The 20646-nt window shown below is 45.6% G+C and overlaps 1 protein-coding gene across 1 annotated transcript in view; it reads left to right on the forward strand.

The window, feature by feature from the left end:
- The window catches only part of LOC122403564, a 215345-nt gene that overhangs the window by 122448 nt on the left and 72251 nt on the right, over positions 1-20646 (forward strand). Inside the window, exons 2-7 of the mRNA XM_043407156.1 lie at positions 3683-4054; positions 5523-5835; positions 8129-8371; positions 9017-9171; positions 9248-10114; positions 10192-11913. Of these exons, the coding sequence (XP_043263091.1) occupies positions 3717-4054; positions 5523-5835; positions 8129-8371; positions 9017-9171; positions 9248-10114; positions 10192-11913 (3638 nt within the window). The 5' untranslated portion in view covers positions 3683-3716. The remainder of the gene's footprint in view (positions 1-3682; positions 4055-5522; positions 5836-8128; positions 8372-9016; positions 9172-9247; positions 10115-10191; positions 11914-20646) is intronic.

A 20646-nucleotide genomic window follows, 5' to 3' on the forward strand; every position in this document is an offset into this window, starting at 1 on the left:
CACTTATTAACTTAACTTAACCGGGGATAGTCGAGATCGGCGAGGTAACTCTCGAAACGGTTGCTCATTATCAGTTTTTACGTCCGCGGCGGTCCCGGCTCACGCTAGGCGCATACTTTCGCTTATTACAAAATCGTTTGGCTGCATTCTGCAACCGTTGAAACGTCGGAATGCGTCCAAACGAAGCCCCCACGGTCGCTTTAGCATCTCTGTTAGACCGTATCCCTGCGTGCATCCTCGCGATCGAGGATCCGTCCCCCGGGGAACGAACGCGACCGGAGAAAAATTGCACAGCTGCCTCGGGGTCCGGGTGACTTGGTCGTTTCTTTTCTTCTTTCCGTGGTGTGTACGTGTATATACATAAATATACATCGAAGGAAGGTTTTACCGGCCGCGGGACGGCGTCGAGGCGTCCTCTCGGGCCGATCACGTGAATTCCTTATCTCTCTTTCGCCGTTTTCATTCAGCCGCTGTCGGGGTACGGGATCGACGGACGAACACGGCCATAGAAACGCTCCCGGTGAAGCCGAAGACACGGGCGGAAGAATCACAGCCGGGATATGCCTTCTGCCGCGTTGTAGCGTCATCGATCTTGATCGTCGTACGGGGCGTAACGACGCCGATTGTGCTCGGACACGATGGGCCTGAATAAACGCGAACGAATCTGGAACGGCCTATCCGTATCTCTGGCATCGCAGGATGCATCGCGATAACCGATGATATATAGTCGATTGTTCGACGAACCGCGAATCTTTTAGAGCATTCGGATGACCCACATCTTACCACCCAACGACGGCCGATACGACGCGTTACCGTTCCGTTGCGACAATAATGTTTTCGTCCCGATGACTGCGCGTGGGCAGCCATTTTTCTTACGCGACAAATGAAGGCGATTTGTTATTCCGGTCGTAAGTCATTTTTCTGACGCGCTAGTCGCGAGATCGAGTCGCTGTTCATCTCAATTTTCGAGCGTAATGTCTTAACTCTATGAAGAAGACTTCATTTTCTTTAAGGTCTAAGGTGAATTGATCCATTGCTACCTCCAAGAAATAGATATTTTCCTTATACTAAATAAATAAATGAAATAAACAAAATTCAGGTTAGGAGACGCTTGAACTAAAAAAATATTTTTTCGTTATTTAATATTGTCATGTATAAATTGTTTTTATTATTATATAGACCCTAGATAATTTGGAGAAAAACATTCACATTTCTGTAGGAAACGAAAGACATTTCGTTTTCGTGTAATAAAATCCTGAACATGGGGTTAATGTAAACGCCACTCGGGTGATTTCAATGCATGGTAATGGCGCTATTCCCGGGCTCGGTTTAAATATTCAGAGTGTATTCTAACACGCGGAGCCCATTTCAACGGTTGTTTGAGGACACAAAAACAATGAAAACAATGGATGCAAATATACTCTCTATTTTGATCCCGAATTACAGTAATTTTTATAAAACATTCTTAACTGCAAATTCGACTAGTACAACTGATTCTAAAGCGTTCATGTTCGATGCTTCATAGTTGTAAGCTTTATCTATCATATTTATTATAATTGTTCGATTAGGTATGCGATTCTTTAATGAAATCAACCACAACAATTCAGTGCAAATGGGCGAGGAGGGATAATTGATGATAATGTAATCTAGCTTGCATTCCTTGATGGAAGATTACATTAACAGGTCAATCTTATGTAAATTTCGCAAGTAATCAGTTGCATGAGTTATAGGAAGAAATCTATTCCCATTAGACGCTGTACACCGCAATGAAGGGGTTATTTCGAATGCTTCCTGTGAAATTAACTACACATTACTGAAATACAAAAATGCTTATTACTCGGGAATAATGGGGTAAAATATGGCACGTTATATGAATTTTTTAAATTACAACTGATACCAGATAATTGGTTCAAATATTCTTATTTAGAAGTAGCTTTGAAGCTGATACAAGTAGTCACATGCTAGAATCTTAATATCAATATTGTACTAGTGTGCAACCTGTTTACATAAAGTTCAAAGACACCTACAGTTGATTTTTATTAATGTTGCTTCAACTTAAAAAATCATTAGCGACCATAGTTACTATTAAAATTTATGAAATACAATCCAGTAGATTAATATGTGTCAAAAAGTTTACTTCATTAGAACATGACTCTTCATCTTTGATTTCTTTTAAGCATCCATTTATTCGATACACGTTCCTTTCTCGTTTCCTGGACGATGCAATGATACGATCCATTGGTATTACGAGTTTATCTGCTTAAAAGCAAAGAACTAACGAAGTAAGATGAAATACAATTTTGCTAGAAGTAGCAGCCGACACAAACAGGAAGATGGATCGCGCCAGAGTTGAAATAGATACTAAATTGCTCGTTAGAACGTACTAGGTCTCGTAAGCATTGAATTTTTTCGTGTCACGCGTCGAATAAAAGACGGCATTTGCGGGTAGCTATGGGAACCGAAGGGTTAAACAGTTGATAAGTAATGCACAGCGTGTCGTACACGTGGGAACGTGGCTTTAAACAGAGGCGCAGTTGATCAGTTTGAGCCCTACCCATAAGGCATCGATCCTCGTTAGCAAGGTGTCAACGAGGCACACCCTCTCCTTCGTCGCAAGTCATTACGTGGCACGTAATTTCGGAACGAGATTATCGGCATCATCGATCTCGACGATAAGAAGCGTCGCTATTAGCGCGAGTCATTACACTTTCGTCGCCCCGGAACGCGGCCAAGAGGTTAAACAAGCACCGGTGAGAGGTTTCCTCGGATTTAATCGCGTTGCAGACACGCCTAGCGTTCGATTCTACGAGACTAGCGCCTACTCCCGGACAATGTACTTCTACCGGCTAACAAATTGATTAGTATAATGTCGGTCGTAAGGCGTGTGCGCGCACGCGATCGTTCCCATCGCGGTAACGTTTCACGGCGATCCGATAGATCTCCGGGGATCTCTCGATTCGTAACACGTGCTACGGGTGAAAGCAACAGTGGGTCGTAAATTCGCGCGGCGCGTCATCAATCGGCCGCGATATTCATAAAATCGCGAGCGAGACTAATGGCGAACCGTTTCGCATCGCACCGTAAAACATTCTCGATTAATGATTTTAATTTACGCGGAACCATTTCGCAACGCGCCCGATCAAAAAACCCCCCCTGTTGGACCGGTATCTTAATTAACCTTTGGCTCGATCAATTAAAACCAGCCGTTCGATTAATCTCCGCGACTGGAAAAACGAACGTGCACGATCGCTTGATTATTCCCGTACACGAGATCGCGCAACGATCGTCGAACTTACCGAAAGTATCGTTAACGGAAGTGGATGACACTGTACTTTTATCAGAGCTCGTTTTAGAAATTGTTACTGTGTTGCAACTCGAAGTAGAGGATGAACAAAAAACTTTGGTCCAAGTCTTAGAGAGGATCGAGAGAGAGAGAGGGAGGAAATTGCCAATGTTAATTGCTTCCTAGATACAAGTAGCGATTATCATGAACCATTTTAGCACGTATACTCGGGGAGGAGCGTGTGTTAATGACACGGGTAGCACGATAGTTATCCGAAAAACGAAAGATCCGGGTACCGGCAATAATGTCCGCCGATTCTTTTGGCCCCAGCAATCGCTGATTCATCGACACCGAGAGAAGCAACGAAACTAACCGACTTGTTCTTGCTCGATTTCGCAGGTGTATCCCGGATGGCGGGGACGTTGGTTACACGATGACGGAACTGCAACCGTCGCCGCCAGGATATCGAGTCCAGGATGAGGCCCCGGGCCCACCTTCCTGTCCTCCGGGCCCATACAAGTACGCGAGTCACGGCCACGGGAGCGAGCCTACCAATTTCAAGAGTACCTCGTCGTATCCTCAGGAAGGTTATGGCCTTAAGCAGAGTCCGTCTCGGACGGTGCCTCCTAACGAGTACTATCGCCGCAGAAACGACGGCAGGAGGTCCGCAGAGAACGAGCACGAGGCTGCCAACGCAACAAAGAAAGCCACGGTTGCCGGTTACAACGAAAGTCACAAGAAGAATACTGCAGGCTATAAGAATGACAGCGGGTACGCAATCTCCAATCGAACTGTAGCCGCGTTACTTCCTCCCGTTCCGCTCGTCGATAGCGGCAGGACCGATACGACACGATATTTCTTCTTTGAGTTTAGAATAAGGACAAAAACCTTAACCCTTTGCGCTCCAATTGTTTTCAATATGAACGACTAGTAGCTTGAAGGCAGTTTTGTGGAAGGGCTCTTTTTCCTCGCGAAATTTAAAAATGCTTTATTTTATTTTTTATTCCTTCGTTTGTTTAATTTAGTTTGTGTTACTATAAATTAAATTTGAAGAGTCGTCATAGTAACATAAATATAATTCTTATAATTAACATACAAGTTTTTAACTTGTTGCGACAATCAAGGTGTTCAAACATTTAAACAGATTGAATTTTCTCAAGTTTGATCGAGTATTCAAGCTACTTGGATAATCAAATACTTAACTTGGTTTGAAAAAATGCAATTTGTTTTGATTAGAATTTCAAGTACTTGAAATTGATCGTGGCACAATGTAAAGGAATCCAGCGAACAGCGCATTTGCAAATAGAGTGCAAAATTAACCGTAAAAGGAATAAAACAATATCACGCATCGTTCATACAGAATTAGTAGATCGATCAAAGAGCTTTTTTTATCGTAGTACATCAACACTATTAAGACTTAAACGGTTTCCAGCCGCCTCAATTATCGAGATGAAAGCTTATTACAGAATAAAAGAAGCACAGCATTTTGCTTTTGCACGAAAACTTCCCATTCGATTAGACGAACCTGTGTGCACATCGAGCAAGATCGTACGTGTCTACGTATCTATCAAACGCAACGTAAATTCTGCTCGTTATTTTTACGAGCGCCGATCAGTCTGGATTGCGTGCTTCATCCTATTAACCGGGGGGTCAGAGTAAGCATCGATCCCCATTGCGTGAAAATTAATTGTTCCATTAATGAAGAACAAGTTTCCATGGTCGTGTTTGCTCGCGCTCGTCTATAGGGGCAGCTTTTTGCGGTAACGATAAAAGATACCGTTTGGCAGCCAATTAGACGTTTCTGTATTAGTCTTGGCCCACTTAGATTTCGCGATAGGTTGTACGTAACGTTCCGCGGCGTCTGCCCGTCGTTACGAAGACGGGGTCCAGGAACGACGGTTGCAATTATAGACTGATTATACGCATTTCCAGTTACGTTGAACTTGTTGACTATTCCATAAATTATGCGGCAGCCACGCATCCTGGTAATAAAGTGGTTCAATGACATCGCGCCGGAGAGGAACCCGTCGCCTACCGGTTGCCAGGTATTGCTAACGTCTCGCGTAGTGATTCATCGAGTACCGAGCGCTAATAACCACTGCGGTTCGTTCGCGTTCTCGCGGTATAATTGCTCCCACGCGGCGAGACGATCGAACGTTTCCATAAACGTTCGTTCGAGAGCGGATGACGGGCGGAGCGTGCGCCGTTAAAGGATGCATTTCCTTGTTTGTCCGGACAGGTACAGCGAGAGCCTCGGATTCGACAGCTACACGCTCCCTCTCAATGAGAGAGACGAAGCGTCTCCGCCGCCAACGCCGCCGGTCAGAGACGCGTCCAGCCTCAAAGGCGTCTGCTATGGGCCAGGACACGAGAAGTATCCTTCGTGGCCGAGCGCGCCGGAGAGGCACCCCGACGAGGACGTTCACAGCTCGGCTCATAGCGGATCCCATCGTTCCAAGTCCTGGACCGATCACACCAATTACCCGAAGGAGAAGCCTGCCCAGTACACCAGACCGCACACGAAGAGGCCCAATCCCACGTTCACGCAGCAGGTGATGTATCCTTGGATCCCCACGGGTTTTGTCAGCTCGGTGCTCGTTTAGCCTTCTAAAGGTAGAAATTTGATGAGAATTGTTGTCCGATTCCCTCGAACCCATGTTTCAGTGTCGTTCCAAGGCAGATCGATTGCTCCTCGCGAAATTTAAATACGTGTACTTGGATGGGACTCGACTTTCACTGGTTTCTGAATTTTTCTAACTTAGAGACGGCGCCTATTTTTATTAAACCTTTTTTATAGTCATGGTGTTTGAAATACTGTCAGACGACGAACTCATGATGGATAGATCCACTATCAGTGTGCAAAAACTCGTTAAAACTTAAGTGCTACACTTAAATCTGTAAGAAATAGATGAATTTACGATTTACGACGCGAATAGTATCGAGATAAAAAGTGCTGTACAAATGAATTTGTCTCCCCGAAGCTATTAACCACATTAAGTTTCTACTTTCGTTGTTTTCAATGGCGGAAGATTAGTAATTTGGACTAAATTTTCCGCAAGGTTGAAATATTATTTTGACATTTTAAATACCATAAAAGAAAGGGAGTACGTAGTTTGCAAGTATTAAACCATCGTTTGCCAGTAAGAAGTTCAATAAAATACAAACTTAAACTATTTCTTGAAGCTTCCTCTATAAAGTATAGTTATTCCGAGAATAGGCATTTTGTAATCGACGTCATAATGAGCTGTTAAAAGCGCCGGTGCGACCCGTTTTCAGGTAACCGATCCACGCGCTCGGTTGTTATGGTCGGCTGACCACACCGTTCTCACACCATATTATTTGAATGCAGTCTGCAAACGAAATCGGCAGGTGTCATAGCCGTTTCAACGGTGCTATTTATACCTTTACAACGGTTTTACTGTTCTATTCTTTCCTGGCAGCACTTTTTCCATAATAATCAGATTTACAAGCGTCCGTCATCACCTGTAGCACTGGTTAGAAAACTCGGTCGATCTATTTTTATCGGTTACTCTTAACGTTACGGGTCATTAATTGCACTGGATTGCATTAGATCCCACAAACCGTGACAGCAATATATCGATAAATAATATTTTTTCATTAACAAATGAATTATACAGAATTCACACGTTTGTTCCTGATGTAGTTTCGATTTAGTTCTCATGGTAGAAACCAAAAAAACGATGACTAAAACTCCACCCAATGTTACCTACACTGCATATTTTAATTTCAGCAAAATTCGAACTCCATTTATCGAGAAAAGTTTCTACGTTAAATGATTGTAATATTATCAACCACGAAATTGTAACGAGATTTTACGTTTAAGGATAGAAAAACGTGATCGTTGCCGAGTCCTAAGTGTTTCATGATCAGCAATCGTGATAGATTTTCTTAATAAAGTGCCGGCAGAAGTTGCGCAGCCTCTGCTTTTAAACTAAAAGCGACGCGTCACCGTACCAATTAACTTTCCGTAACGCGGCTCGTCCGAGCGTGTACGGTCGGCGAGTATTCCCTCGTGTCGCGGCGATTACGAAATTGAAAACTCATTTGCAAGGAGGCGAAGCACTTTCGACGGTGTTAACCAGTCACGAACGAACGGGGGAGCTTATCTCGGCGTTTTCAGCTCCGGCCCCCTGGTAATCGTTGCGAAGTTTCACGATGGCGACGACGTCCGTACGGGGAACGGGCAACCGAGTGGCTCCGGAGGAAGTTTAATTGGTCGAACGTGTCGCGTCGAGCGTCGGGAACGGCGTAGGTCAGAACCTTGGTAAATCGTGCTGCGCCCTAAAACGACACACATAATTAATCTCCCACACCCGCACCCTCCTTTCTCTCGGTGACATAATCGTCGTCGACTACGGCGACTTCCTCCGAAGTAGGCCGGCAATTTCGAGACACGCCGTGTGCCGACCCGTGTCCCCAGCTTTTAATTCCATCGTGTACTGCGAACGGGAATTCCATTCTTTCCTGAGCCGCTAGAAGAACACTGGCCAGGCCACGTTAGCGCGCCCGTAATTCATTCGGCTTTCCTTTTGCTCAATTCAGAACTTCCTTATTAGCCCGCGGTGCTTTTTGCCAGCCACCGTAATTAGCTCGTTGCCCGATGGTTTATTTTAAACGAACCGTCTTGATACCCGATGGGAAAAGAGGGTTCGTATGGCAAAAACAGGGCATGATTTAAACTGAATTACGTTGAACAGTTAACGTAAACGCGCACACCACGCGCACGATTACGCAACGAATTACGCACTCGATCGTTGCACGGGGTTGGACACGAACAGTTACTACGAATGGCTCTTAGAAAGAACAACGATTTTCGCGTTGCAGTTAAAGACCGTGATGGAACGCTGCGAGAAGATACCGGCCGAGACTTTCGAGTCGCGTAACAGGAACAATGTGGAAGAGGAACCGAGATTGTGGCCTCGCGTGGATCGCGAGGGTAAAGCTCTGGGGGATGCGGAGTACGTCGTGCCATCGCCTCCTGAACGCGAGCAACAGACCAGTCAGACCCTCAGCCATGCCGATCTGGAAGCCTACGTCAGGAGCTACCAAGATCCTCAAGTGTCCCAGGTATAATGTCTGGCTTAAAGTATTTTCTTCGACTTCAAAATTCGATGTTGAAAATAGTGTGAAGATATCAGTCCAACTCGTTATGCACTGTTAATGAGTTTTATTATTACTACTCTCAATTTTTGCACGTTTCCAGCACCTTCAAAAATACTTACATACCAATTCTGAGCATACAAGTCGGCCATATAGGATTCGCCATTTTGGATTTTGAAATTTTATTATTAATACTCTCAATTTTTACATGACATCTCCAGCAGCTTCAAAAAACCTTACACACCAATTCCCATGCGAGATTTTGTCCTAATGCGCTCGGGAATAATGCTACACCATGCATTGAAGTCTCCCAAGCGGCGCGTCTAATAACTCTCTACCTCCTGGTCCATTTGAATATGTGATAGCGATCAGAATCATATCGTGCAGGAATATATACCTTACATTCATTGTTGTTTCATGATTGTTCATTACATTCTATAACCTTCAAGTAAAAAGCACATTATCATTAATTTACCACGACAAAATATAAGTGGAGAATTTTTTATTACAAATCCACTGTCACACATCTAGTCTTACAACATTAACTATGAACCACTTATCCGTCTCTCTAACCGAAGAGTCATTTACACTAAAATATTTCCATCGATCTAGGTGGACATATACCGGGAGGCAACTCTAACACAAGCAGGTCTCGAGGAATACACGAGGGTGCAACATTCACAGCAGGCCAGCTACGCACAATCCGAAGGCTATCACAGTTACGTTTCCAGCGTGGATTCGACGACGAACACCCCGTTCCTCGACAGGTAGCGTGACCAATAGTTGAAAACACAATTTATTTTCTACCATGCCATGCACGTGTTAGCATCATTACTATTTCAGATTGCGAAGAGACAGCGAGGCGGTGGCGCAGAGACCAGCTTCGACCTGGGAGGACACTTCCAGGGAGGGCAGAGACAGCGTAGTGACTACGTCGAGCGGAAGCGCCTCCAGTAGCGAGACCTTGAAATGGCACGGTTCGATGTCGGACGTCAGCGTTTCCAGCGGGCTACCAGCTCGACAGGGTGCGTCGGATCGATGGCACCACGGATCGATGTCGGACGTTAGCAGCGTGAACGGCGGAATTTTGGCTCAAAAATCCAGCAACGGGTGCCACGACAAGTGGCAAAGTTCCATGAGCGACGTGAGCAGCACCAGCTTGTCGCCGACAACGAAGGGCAGACACAGCGAGAAGTGGCCGGACAAGTGGCAAGTGTCGATGAACGATCGCAACAAACAGAATCAGGGTAGATCCAGCCTGCCTGCAGTGATCAATCATTGCAACGCGTCGACCAACGTGGCCGATGTGTCGACGGTTCGGGAGAGCAAGTGGCAAGAGTCGAACATCGACGAGGAATCGTTGGCGGACAAGTCGCAGACGAGTAGCCAGTGGGACAATTCGGTGCGAATCGAAGCTGACAAATACGGATCCCTCGCTCAGCCGATGTCTCAGAGTCCGATACGTCAGCAGATCGGCCCATCGAGTCCGCAGAGCCCGGAGACTTGGAATCCTATTCACGGATCGATGTCGGACGTCAGCCAGACGAACGGACTTCCGTGCAGCAAACAGTTGATCGCTCATAGTGCCAGAGTACAGACACCGCAGAGACACCACTCCGAAAGCGTGCTGTATTTAGATCGAGAAAGGACCCAACGCAAACTGTATCCCGTCAGCACCACGCAACCTCAAGAATCCACGCAGTCCTCGAGGTACAACATACATGATCTTGATCGATTTAAATTTTATTCCCGTCAAGTACCTTTACTGAATTTATATTTCTTTTCAGAATGAACTCAACGTTGCCGCAACAGCCGCAGATGACAGTAGCGGAACGTATAAACGAATTGGAGAAACAGCAACAGCAGCAAATGCGTTACACGTACTTGGATCCGGAAAAACGCCATCGGGTCTCTGACCCAACGTTGAAAGCCATACAGAAGAAAGCGTTGCTCTCCTTTTACGAGAGACACCATCAAGCCTCTTGGCGATCCGAGCCACAGCTAGCCCAAGGGTCCGCCCCTGCGCCCCAAAGTCCACCGCCTCAACCGCCCCCGCGTCCCAGACCATCCTCGTCCAGACGAGCCAGCTCTGCATCCGATTATGCTAGCGGTGCTTGGAGAGAAAACGGTAACAGAAGTCAGAATCAGGGTAACGGTGATCTACCGAGTCCCAAGCATCAGCACAGCAACAGCTGTGGCAGCCTTTCCACGGACTTATTGGGGCCCGTTATAGTCGGTCCGGCTATATCGATCGACGATTGGGTACCCGAGAGACCACCCAAGAAGCCACATCTAAGAAACGTTTACAACGATCGCGTGCCCAGCCCAGACTTGCCTCCACCTTCGCCTCCAACGGTGACCGAGAACGAGGTCCACGATTGCGACGATCCACTGCCACCTCCACCGCCCGAACTCAGCGACGACTGCTTCACAGACACACAGCAACGCAAGTCCAACAACGCGCACCATCAACCGGAAGAGTCCAAGATCCGCGACAGATCCTGCGACCGTCACAAGCTCGAGAGACACTCGACGAGAAGATCGAAGCACGGCTCTAAGAGAGAACACGACAAATCCTCTGGGAAGTCCTCACCCAATTCGCCCGCGAAACCAGTGGCCCAGGACCAGGATCAGCATCAGTTCGTCAGAGCTGCCATAGCGTTGAAACACGTAGACTCCGAAATGGTGCTGGAGAACGGTGTGTCTGCCGGATTCGCTACACACAGAATGGTGGCCACTGGACGATCCAGCTTGAGATACCCGTCTACTCAAAAGTTAATGGTGAACGGCAGAGTGACGCCAGCGAGAAGAATATCCGAGGAGCGGCCTTTCCCAAGCAGACCTCCGGCGCAACTACCTGATCTCATATCGCAGCGATACAGCGATTCCGGAAATCAAAGGCCCGCTCCTCAGGTTCCAGTGGAGCCACGAATCGTTCGACAAGAGTCCATGAGAGTGGACAGAACGAGACTCGACGTCTCTGGCTTGCTCAGAAACGATTCCACTCAGAGGTTGGAGTCGTCCTCCGGCCAGAGACCTCAGCCCCAAGTGCCCAAAAGTGTCGACAAAAGTGCCTCGAACGGTCAGTCGAGCCAGTCGCCTAGACCGAACTACTTGCCTGTCCCAGAGAACTCGAAGAGCGCCTCCAAGTACCTGGAGGGCGGAAATCACGGCTTCTCGATCGGTAGCCCCGTGAAGACGGGCTACGAAGCCAACTCGAAAATGTTCCCCTCGGAATCCAGTCCGCAAAAGTATCACGAGCCTCCAAAATACGTGCCGAATCATCATCAACGCCATGGTGACGCCACTCAGAGGAACTATTACGCTTTGCCGCCCAAGTACATGGACGCACCTAAGCAGAAGCCTCAGCCACAGTGCCCCACGGACAGATACGGTGGTCCCGGGTCGCCTAGTTCCCCGCCACCGCCTCTGGCGCCACGACAAAACACTCCGGGCAGGAAATCGCTACCGCCCCCGCCGCGGCCTGCTCCTCCGCATGCGCTTCAAGGGTAAGTTCGATTAGTTTTCAATTTACTTGTCTTTCGTTGATTTCTATCATGAGAAGCTGACTAGCGGGACCACGCAATCGCTCCGCCCATCCCCACTTTCGTCGTTTCGACCAATAGCGACAGAGTGGGTGGGGACCTAGGCACCAATCAGACCCGCATTCCTCTCGCTAGCCAACTTCTCGCTGATACACAGTACACGCTCGTCACATTATTCTTTGCGACGTTTATTGCAAGACGACCGTAACATTGCAAAGAGTTTTAGCGTCGTTTCAAAGGTGGTACCGCGCGAGTTTTGGGAAACTTTACGTAGACGATGTTGTCGAGATATGTTTGCGATCGCGAGGATCTTGGTCGTTCGTTTAACGGTTGTCGATTAGCGGTCTCCAGGGTAGAAACAGTGGTCGTTGTAGCAGTTTGATCCACGGAACGCACACGATCCTGTAATTGCGATGTAATTGAATGGTAAATGGCTGCTGCCTCCGCGACGCGGTTCCAGGATCGTCCGTTATACCCGCTGCGCGATGTCCCGTCGTACGTTCTTATCCTGCGATCGATCGGTTGAATTAAAGGTAACCGCGGGTACACCTTCCTCCGCGCTGTCGATGGGGATTATTAACGACCCGGGAAGATCGATAGATCACTCGAGAAGACGATGCGTCGTCGCCCAAACCCTCGAGCGTCGCTTTGGGAGAACACCAAAAATTAAGTGCGTATCACGCACGTTGGAAAGTCGAAATTGGTCGTGCAACGCGATCGACGATGCTTTCGAACAGCATCCATAGCGTGGAAACTATTTACGACGTCGATCGTCGCTATTATCTCTCACGATACATGAAAAAATGATTTACCGTGTACAATTTACACGGGGAATCTATCATTCTAAATTTCTCTGATTCGAAGCCACGGGATCGTTAGCTGTCAGAACGAACGTTAAATAAGAATTACAGATTATTCGAGTCGTGATGTTTTTCGTTATTTTTTTTTTTCTGCACTCGATTAAATCCGTAAACTCGTAAATCCCGAGGGATCAGAATACCGATGCCGATAGTTCGGCGAACTCGATGCACTCGGCGGGTCGTTAATTATTTTCTCGTTCAGTCGCTCGACCGAATCGCATGCATTACCATCGGATTATCATTGCAAATCTAACGGTGCCCATTACCGCCGCTGATTTACGAGCGTGTGACTTTCCCTGAATCGCGTCCGGCGAGAGTCTTAAATGACATCGTCGCTGCGATACGCGTACGATCCTTCGGAAACGTTTATGATCTGTGTTTAAATTAAATCCTCGTACATCGGTAAATTCCACATTAAACTCTCGAACGTTTGGTTTCCCGTAATATTCGCATTACTGTGCCCACGGTGGAGCTCTTTATCAAGATCGAGAAACTTCTGAATTATAACATCGAAATCGTGGTACATGTAATCGAGATTTATAGAGGAGAGACTACATTTACCTTCAAGACTCTGGGTACACGCGTTAATGAGATAGACATTTATACATTTTGCAACTATATGAAATTTATTGCAGATATCCTTCGATGAATACCGCTTAAAAAATTCTAATTTCTCGTCATTTTTCAATTATTTTTTTTAGTATACTTCCTGCAAGGTCTTTTTTACGAGACTACGTACAGTTAATGATTGATTTAATTGCTTCAAAAACTAGAAGATATTATTCATTGGAGAATATTGGAGATTATGCAGCATAGTGCAAATGAAAAATCCTGTTGTGTTAGTACAATTGTTTTAAAATACGGATCAAGGACGATCACAGGGGATGCGTTGCATTTTGAAACAGAGTCCAGGGAGCTGTACGCGAGGCAGAGACCTGTGACCCAACGCCTCTTTGTCCATCGGTCCGTGGGTTTTTAGGTCACGAGACGTTCTCCAGTTCGCAAGAACGAGATGAGTCGTCGAAAGGGGCAGCGAGATAACGACGGCGCAAAAGGAAATTAACAGCGGATTAATAATAATTGCATGGTCGCGGAGGATTCGTCGGGTTGGTCCGTTGGCGTGGGTACAGGATGTAGGCTCGATCTCACGGGGCGATAAGTCTTTTCACCTTTCTTTTGTTTCGTTCTCGCTCTGATTGGGTGACCAGCTGGCTTCTGTGACGGTCGAGCGGTCGTCCGATTGCTGGGACGCAGAGTTCGCGGTCCGAGAGGTTTCGACCTCGCGACACGGTTCGTGGAGTAAACGTTCGGCTCGTGGTTCGACCTTCGACAGGAAGAGAAGACAAGGGATCTCCGGAGCAGCTGGAGAACCGTTGCTTGGTTTACCTCCGTTCTTGTTGCTCCGCGCCTCGGTGCCCGTTCGGGGTATTCGAGCCCGCGCGCGGAGGCTTAACCTTTCGGGCGAACCGAGCCGCGAGGTAGAAATGTCAGAAAAAAGGTTACCGCGTGGCACCAGGGGCGTGTTAGCCTGTTCTTCGACGCTCGATTATGCTCGCCGTGGCGCTGTCTGCTTCGTTGCCACACGATGAGAAGAGTAGAACGCGTGAGAATTTTGTCGACCGTTTCACGGACCCCTCGACGAGACACTTCCCATTTATGGCGCTGCTAAATGCACGACCGAGCTCGCAGTAAAGGAAACCAGGCCATATCGCTACCAATTTTTCAAACCTTTTCTTCTACACAGTATTTATTTATATTTTAAATTGTAAGAAAAATTTTGTTTAGTCGTATATACGGTGGTCCCTAGTTAACGTTTGCTAGTTTTTCCCTCGATATTGTTCACGAAGTCATCCCTCGAACGTTGCAATTTCTGATCATTAAACGAAGTTTAAAAATAAGGAAGAAGAAATACACAAGGACCTAATGTCAAATGCGGCACAAAAGACTAATGATGCCTGGTGACGTTATTAACAAATCAGCCTTCACTATTTTAAAGTTGAACTATCGTACGAGAACTATACAAGTTTTAATACGATGAAGCCTAACAGAGGTAACAATGGACAATTTCCTAGTGCCTCCCTCGATAACGTTCGCGTCACACGCTTGAGCCAGCGAACGTTAACTCAGGCTCAATATCGGGCATAACTGAACGCGTTGATAAAATCGTAATTCGGTTGCATAGATTTGGCAATCGATCACTCGTATACATAGATTCGAAGTCTGCGAGCCTTCCGCCTGTAAGTAAACATACTATATGTCCCACAGCACAGTGAACGTGTTAAAATTTCTTGAACGTAGAGAGCGGAATCAGCGATACCCGAGAAATCGCGTGATTTACTTTTCACCGATAAAATCTACGTTGGCACGGCCCGACGAAAAATTCGCTGATTCGGATCGGAGATCCTATTCGATCCGGTAATCTAATCGTGGCAATTGCTGCCGCGATTACTCTTCGCTGTTATATCTAGTCGAGTGCACAGGAATGTATTTTCACTGGAGGTGTCTTTCGGAGTACCGGGCGCAATTAAAAGTCCCGACGGAAATTCAAGTAGCCGTGGTTTCGCTGAACGGCCGGCGCAGTCCGCGCATAAATCGACCCTGTCCGGGGGAAAAATACGCTATGAATTTACGCAGGCGATACTTCTCGCGAGGAATTACGCGACCACCCGTGGCGTTATCGCCGATTCTCATTACACGGCTATTTTCGCTTTTCATCACGACGAGTTCGACGCGTTAATTGGCCGGTGAATTCCTGCTTGGGCGTTATTCGTGACAAGCTAATGTCGCGTTAGTTTGCTCCCAGAGCGAGACCAATATGCAGAGGTTTCCGATACTCGGTTATATTACATTTATAGATAATTTATTTCTGATTTAACTTATAATGCCCAAATAAGAGAAGATCGAACTGGTGTCATCCAGACCTGACCCAGGCAATCTTCGTTTCCCATTTTCGACGCATTTCTTCCTTTTCCCTGTTGCATCGCCGAGTAAAACTCGTTTCACTGGGTGCCAGCACCTGTGTATGGAGGCAAGACCGCGACCTCGACAGGGTAGCCAACGACTGCGTTGGGTATCGCTTAACACCGGTTGTTCCTTGTCTCCCGACCAAGTCGGATGACAACGCGTAAGGGTATATCTGGAGAAGAAAAAGACGTGTGTACACGGCATATCGTATTATCGCGAAACGAATGACTGCGATTCTGCCGATTTCATTACGGAACATAGATACGCGAAGACTCGGAACGATTATCAGTTTGAAGACGTCGATGTTCGAAAGTCAGATACTGAGCGACACGAGTAATTTTAATCGCGCGACGAACCACTTTTGTTAACATGTTCCAGTCGTTTGTCAATCCTGTACGTTCAATGAGCACAGTAACGCCAATTATTCGCAGACATCGATTTCAAATCACACCGAAACGACCAAAGAAGAACCCGTCGCTATCGATCATCCGCGTTGGGTAAAAATTTATTGCTCGTTCGAACTTTCTGTTTGTTTTGTCGATCGTACCAGACCCGATAAGCGATTTCAAGACTATCGGGGAAAACAGCCGTGTCTGTTCGATCGCGGAAATGATAGATTAACTGGAAAATACACAACGCTTATCGAGCCCGGTTAGATTTATCGACGATCGATCTCGCTAAAAGCGATACGAGTGTAAACAATTGACGCGCGAAAGATTTTTATCGGCACGATCGAACCACGTAACGCGCATTTAATTAGTTTAAACTTTCGAGTCGTAAAAATGATGATATGCTCCTGGCGGTTCTCGTCGTACGCGTCCCGCGCAAGTTTTACGATTATTTCCCAATTGTTGGAGCTCTACGTGCGATTATTCGCGACGTGTACGCGCAGATAACCGTGTCGCAACAGCGTGAAGCAACGACGTACCGCATCTGCTAATTATCAACGGCAATTAAAAGGGGAACGACGCGGAGCTATTCGTTTCAGCATAAGTACCCTTCGTCGGATGGAAACTCGAGCGACGAACAGCTCCTTCGAAACAGCCTTCCACGACGTGTAACGTCCTCCCTTCGTGCGTGGCCAGACCCGTTTGACGACTTGTTAAGGAACGGGGTTAATTGCATGCAATCCCGACTAATTCTAAGCGAGTTTAGGAACGATAGTGGCAATACTGGTGGCACACGCCTTCATTAACCGACCGATTAACATGCGACGAAAAGAAAGTAGTCAGCGCCGTATCCGAACTTCGTAACTAGTCGTGTACTGGCGTAACGACGTTATGTCACTTTCCTTTGTTAATATAAAACTAAATTCTTCCCCTCTCTAAACGGTGAAAATAGATCCACGGATAATAAATTGAAAAGATTTTTAACCGATCGCTTATCCAGTCCGGTTGAAATCGAAATGCTTAATACGAGGCTTACGTGTATTTATGAATTAATTTTATTATTATTTTTTAACGATGCCAACCATTTTATCATAACACTGTGAGACATTATTTCATTGTATGGTAATTTTCTATACATTCGGGACATATTATTATTTCATTGTATGATAATTCTCTATACATTCGGGGAACATTACATCGTTCGTGTTTGTATCTACTTTGTTTGTTTTACATAAACCGCAGTGACAGATCGATGCATAATTTGATAGTTTCTTTTAGTTTTATTTTTATTTTTCAGTCGCGTTTTTAAATTCAACATTATATTGTAATAAAGAATCCGCTCTAAATATCTCGATGACCAATCACTGAACTGGGTAATTAATAGCTCGTTGTAATACTACAGCGCTTATAACTTTTTCTCGTAAACCACTTTATAAATTATGCGTATTAATGTTGTACTCAGTAAGATATTACGCAATTAGCTCCTTTTCTCTACGTTCTACAAGATTTTGCAATGTTGCTACATATTTTAAACGAGAACAATTAAATATGTACATGTCCTATAATCAAAAAAAAAAAATTGAAAAGCTTAAAATACAGGTAGATTAAATTTAAATTCAATTTATTCGAAGCCTTGTATTTATACCAATAACACCTTCTTTCCACTACAGAATGCTTACTTTTTTTAAAGTGGAGAAAAGCTAATAACGATGTTTGAGAAGTGGAGTCAAAACAAATTTGAACACTCAAGGCTCGCGATACTTGTACTAAACTTAGAAATATTTATTTTTTATTTTCGAACATTTACGAACTTGTTCTATCTCGTCGAAGCACACATTTCATAGTGAAATGTCCAAGGACTCCAAATAACATTTTTTATTAGAGGTTACTAGAGTCTACGGAACCCAACGTTTTACGTGACAAGCATGACGCGTGTTGACAGGACTGACATAACTGGCATATCTTTACATACGGACGGTGTTGACTCAACGAGCGAATCGAAAGTGAACAGGACCGTCGAATAAAAACGTGGGATGATGTACTATATAATTTTTGAGTTATATTTTTGAAACTTTCACGGCCCAGATGTATAAATATTGCCTCAATCTTACAAGAGTATGTCGTGTCTTCTTGGAAAACTACTACGCGTACACCTAACGTTGCATTCACCTTTATCAGAATTTGTTGAGATACACTTGTACCGATACAGGTCTTCGAATTCTTATTTATTATCACGTTGATTAATTTCGCGATAATTCTAATATCTTCGTTTCTGCAACAAAATTAAACGGATGTGGAATCGAAATAAATATTACAAACAACCATGGTAGCCAGAAAAACGACTTCCAACTCGAGCCACGAGTAATTTTATATCTCATTAATTGACAAGCTAATCGTTTGAGTATTGCTTAATGTTGCTCGATTAGTTTCAATATTATCTGCAATATCCGGCTATAAGTAAATACTTGGTATCTATTAAAAGAACCGAATGGCAGTTACAAACGATAAGAAAGCACGTCGGTGCTGAAATTACATGGCCTCTCTGTAAACCAGGTGACATTTCGCGGAACCAATTTTTGCCAAAATCAATATTTACGGAGTTAACGAACTGGTTCCAGTTATGCGTCTCCGTACAAAAAAAAAGCCACGTGTTATTTTTTAAAAATAAGATCTCGCGTTACTTTGAATATTATAAAAAGATACTCGTACAAGAAATATTTTTGGTATTTAAAGGAGAGAACTTTATTTAATATTTATGTTGGTAAACGAGTCGTTGAATGACAGTTCACCGAGTGCACAAAAATGAGATTTGGCGTGATCTCGCTTCAACTTTGTATCGATTCCACGAAGAAGTTTCGCGATTCCCGAGAGTGAATAACCCCTGGACGTGGCTTGTCTGCTCGACCTACAAACTTCTTCGTTCCACGCGAAGTACAGCGATCGGTGGCTTCTTCGGTTCGCGCGGAAACGAGCATGTCGTGATAGCGCGAGCGGTCGCAAGAACGAAGCGACAGGAGAACTACAATGACAACGAGAAAGAAGACAATGGCCAGCGAGTCGAGACCGTCCGACACCGGACACGGGCTCACGGGAGCGTCTCGAGGAACGATATCTACACTGCGACACTCTATCTTACGAGTAAATGGTTAAATTGCCCGACATTATTAACCAAGTAATTTACCGTTACAACGCGTGGCAAGGGACTGTTCGACAAAACGTTCGGCGTCTCGCGGTCGCCGCCAGCCCATAGATCGTTTTTCCTCCCGTCCACCGGCTTCGATCGCGGCTGCATCGGCAACGGCGTGAAAAATTACCGGATCGCGTTCGTTCCCACCTGGATAAACACGTGTGCCACCTACGCCATACCCAGTCACCCGTTGACGGTTTCATTCAGACGGGCAGCCCAGTTTCGCGTTCCGTTTAATTGGCTCCTGTTAACATCGATTCGCCAGCGTCGACGATTGACGTGTGCTCTTTGCATCGGTGTTTTCCTTTCTGGCCGCTTTCACTCGGCTGATTTTACTCTTCCCCCGGCCCGAAGAACCGTTTTACGATCGCTGAGATTCGCGGGCTTTTCATGGACACGTCTTCGGACGGGGTTCCGACTTGGCTCGCGATCAATTCTCTTTTCCACGTGTTTGGGGAACAGAGAGGTATTCTCGTCGGGCACGTGTCCCGGACGATTTTATTATTGCTACGGGTGGTCCCAGGGTTTTTCAAACGAAATACACGCCCGGACGTCCCGATCGGGACACGCGGCGTAAAAGATTATTAGCCTTCCGTAACTCAGAGTGACTTTGATGCTACGTATTATTTAGCCCAAGCGTTAAGGAACTGAGTCTGTACACTGAAATAACTGAAGAATCTCCTGCATGGCTTACCAGAATGTTTGAAACGTCCTCTGTGTGGCCCTGTCAGGGTGGTTCCTAACTATAGGGGTCGAATCGTTTCTCGAATGTTTGTTTTTGTAGTCCAGTACAATGATAAATATACAAAATTCTCGAATTGTTTCCATATAACTAAGCCAGTCTACGCGGTTGTTATGGTGCAGGATGTTCCCTACAGATATTTCCTTATATTCATGTAACAAATTATAGTGATAAATAGATACTACTAGCGGATAACATTATCTAAATGAAGTTCCGTGTATTCACATTTTCAACCCTAATCATACTCAGGGTCACGTACCAAGTTTAACTAACTCCAAGATCTCCGACTACCTTTAGTAATAACATTTTACGTATTTTCCAGCTTAATCATCCACGAAATCTCATCAGCGTGCAAATATACATCCTACAGTTATTCAAATTTGCGATCCAAATTACATCCCCCCCGGAGTTAATTCAAGCTGCATACCATACGCGATAGGTGCGAACCCGTAAATAAAACTAGTAGCAATAAACGCTGTAGGTTTACTGTCGGTAGAGATCGTCGGAAAGAAGAGTCTCGGGTGGACATCAGACGCGTTCCACGCGCGAGAGGAT

This window comes from Colletes gigas, unplaced genomic scaffold (genome assembly GCF_013123115.1).
Source record: "Colletes gigas isolate AHSC1104 unplaced genomic scaffold, ASM1312311v1 Colletes_gigas_Sc00060, whole genome shotgun sequence".
Lineage (NCBI taxonomy): Eukaryota > Metazoa > Arthropoda > Insecta > Hymenoptera > Colletidae > Colletes > Colletes gigas.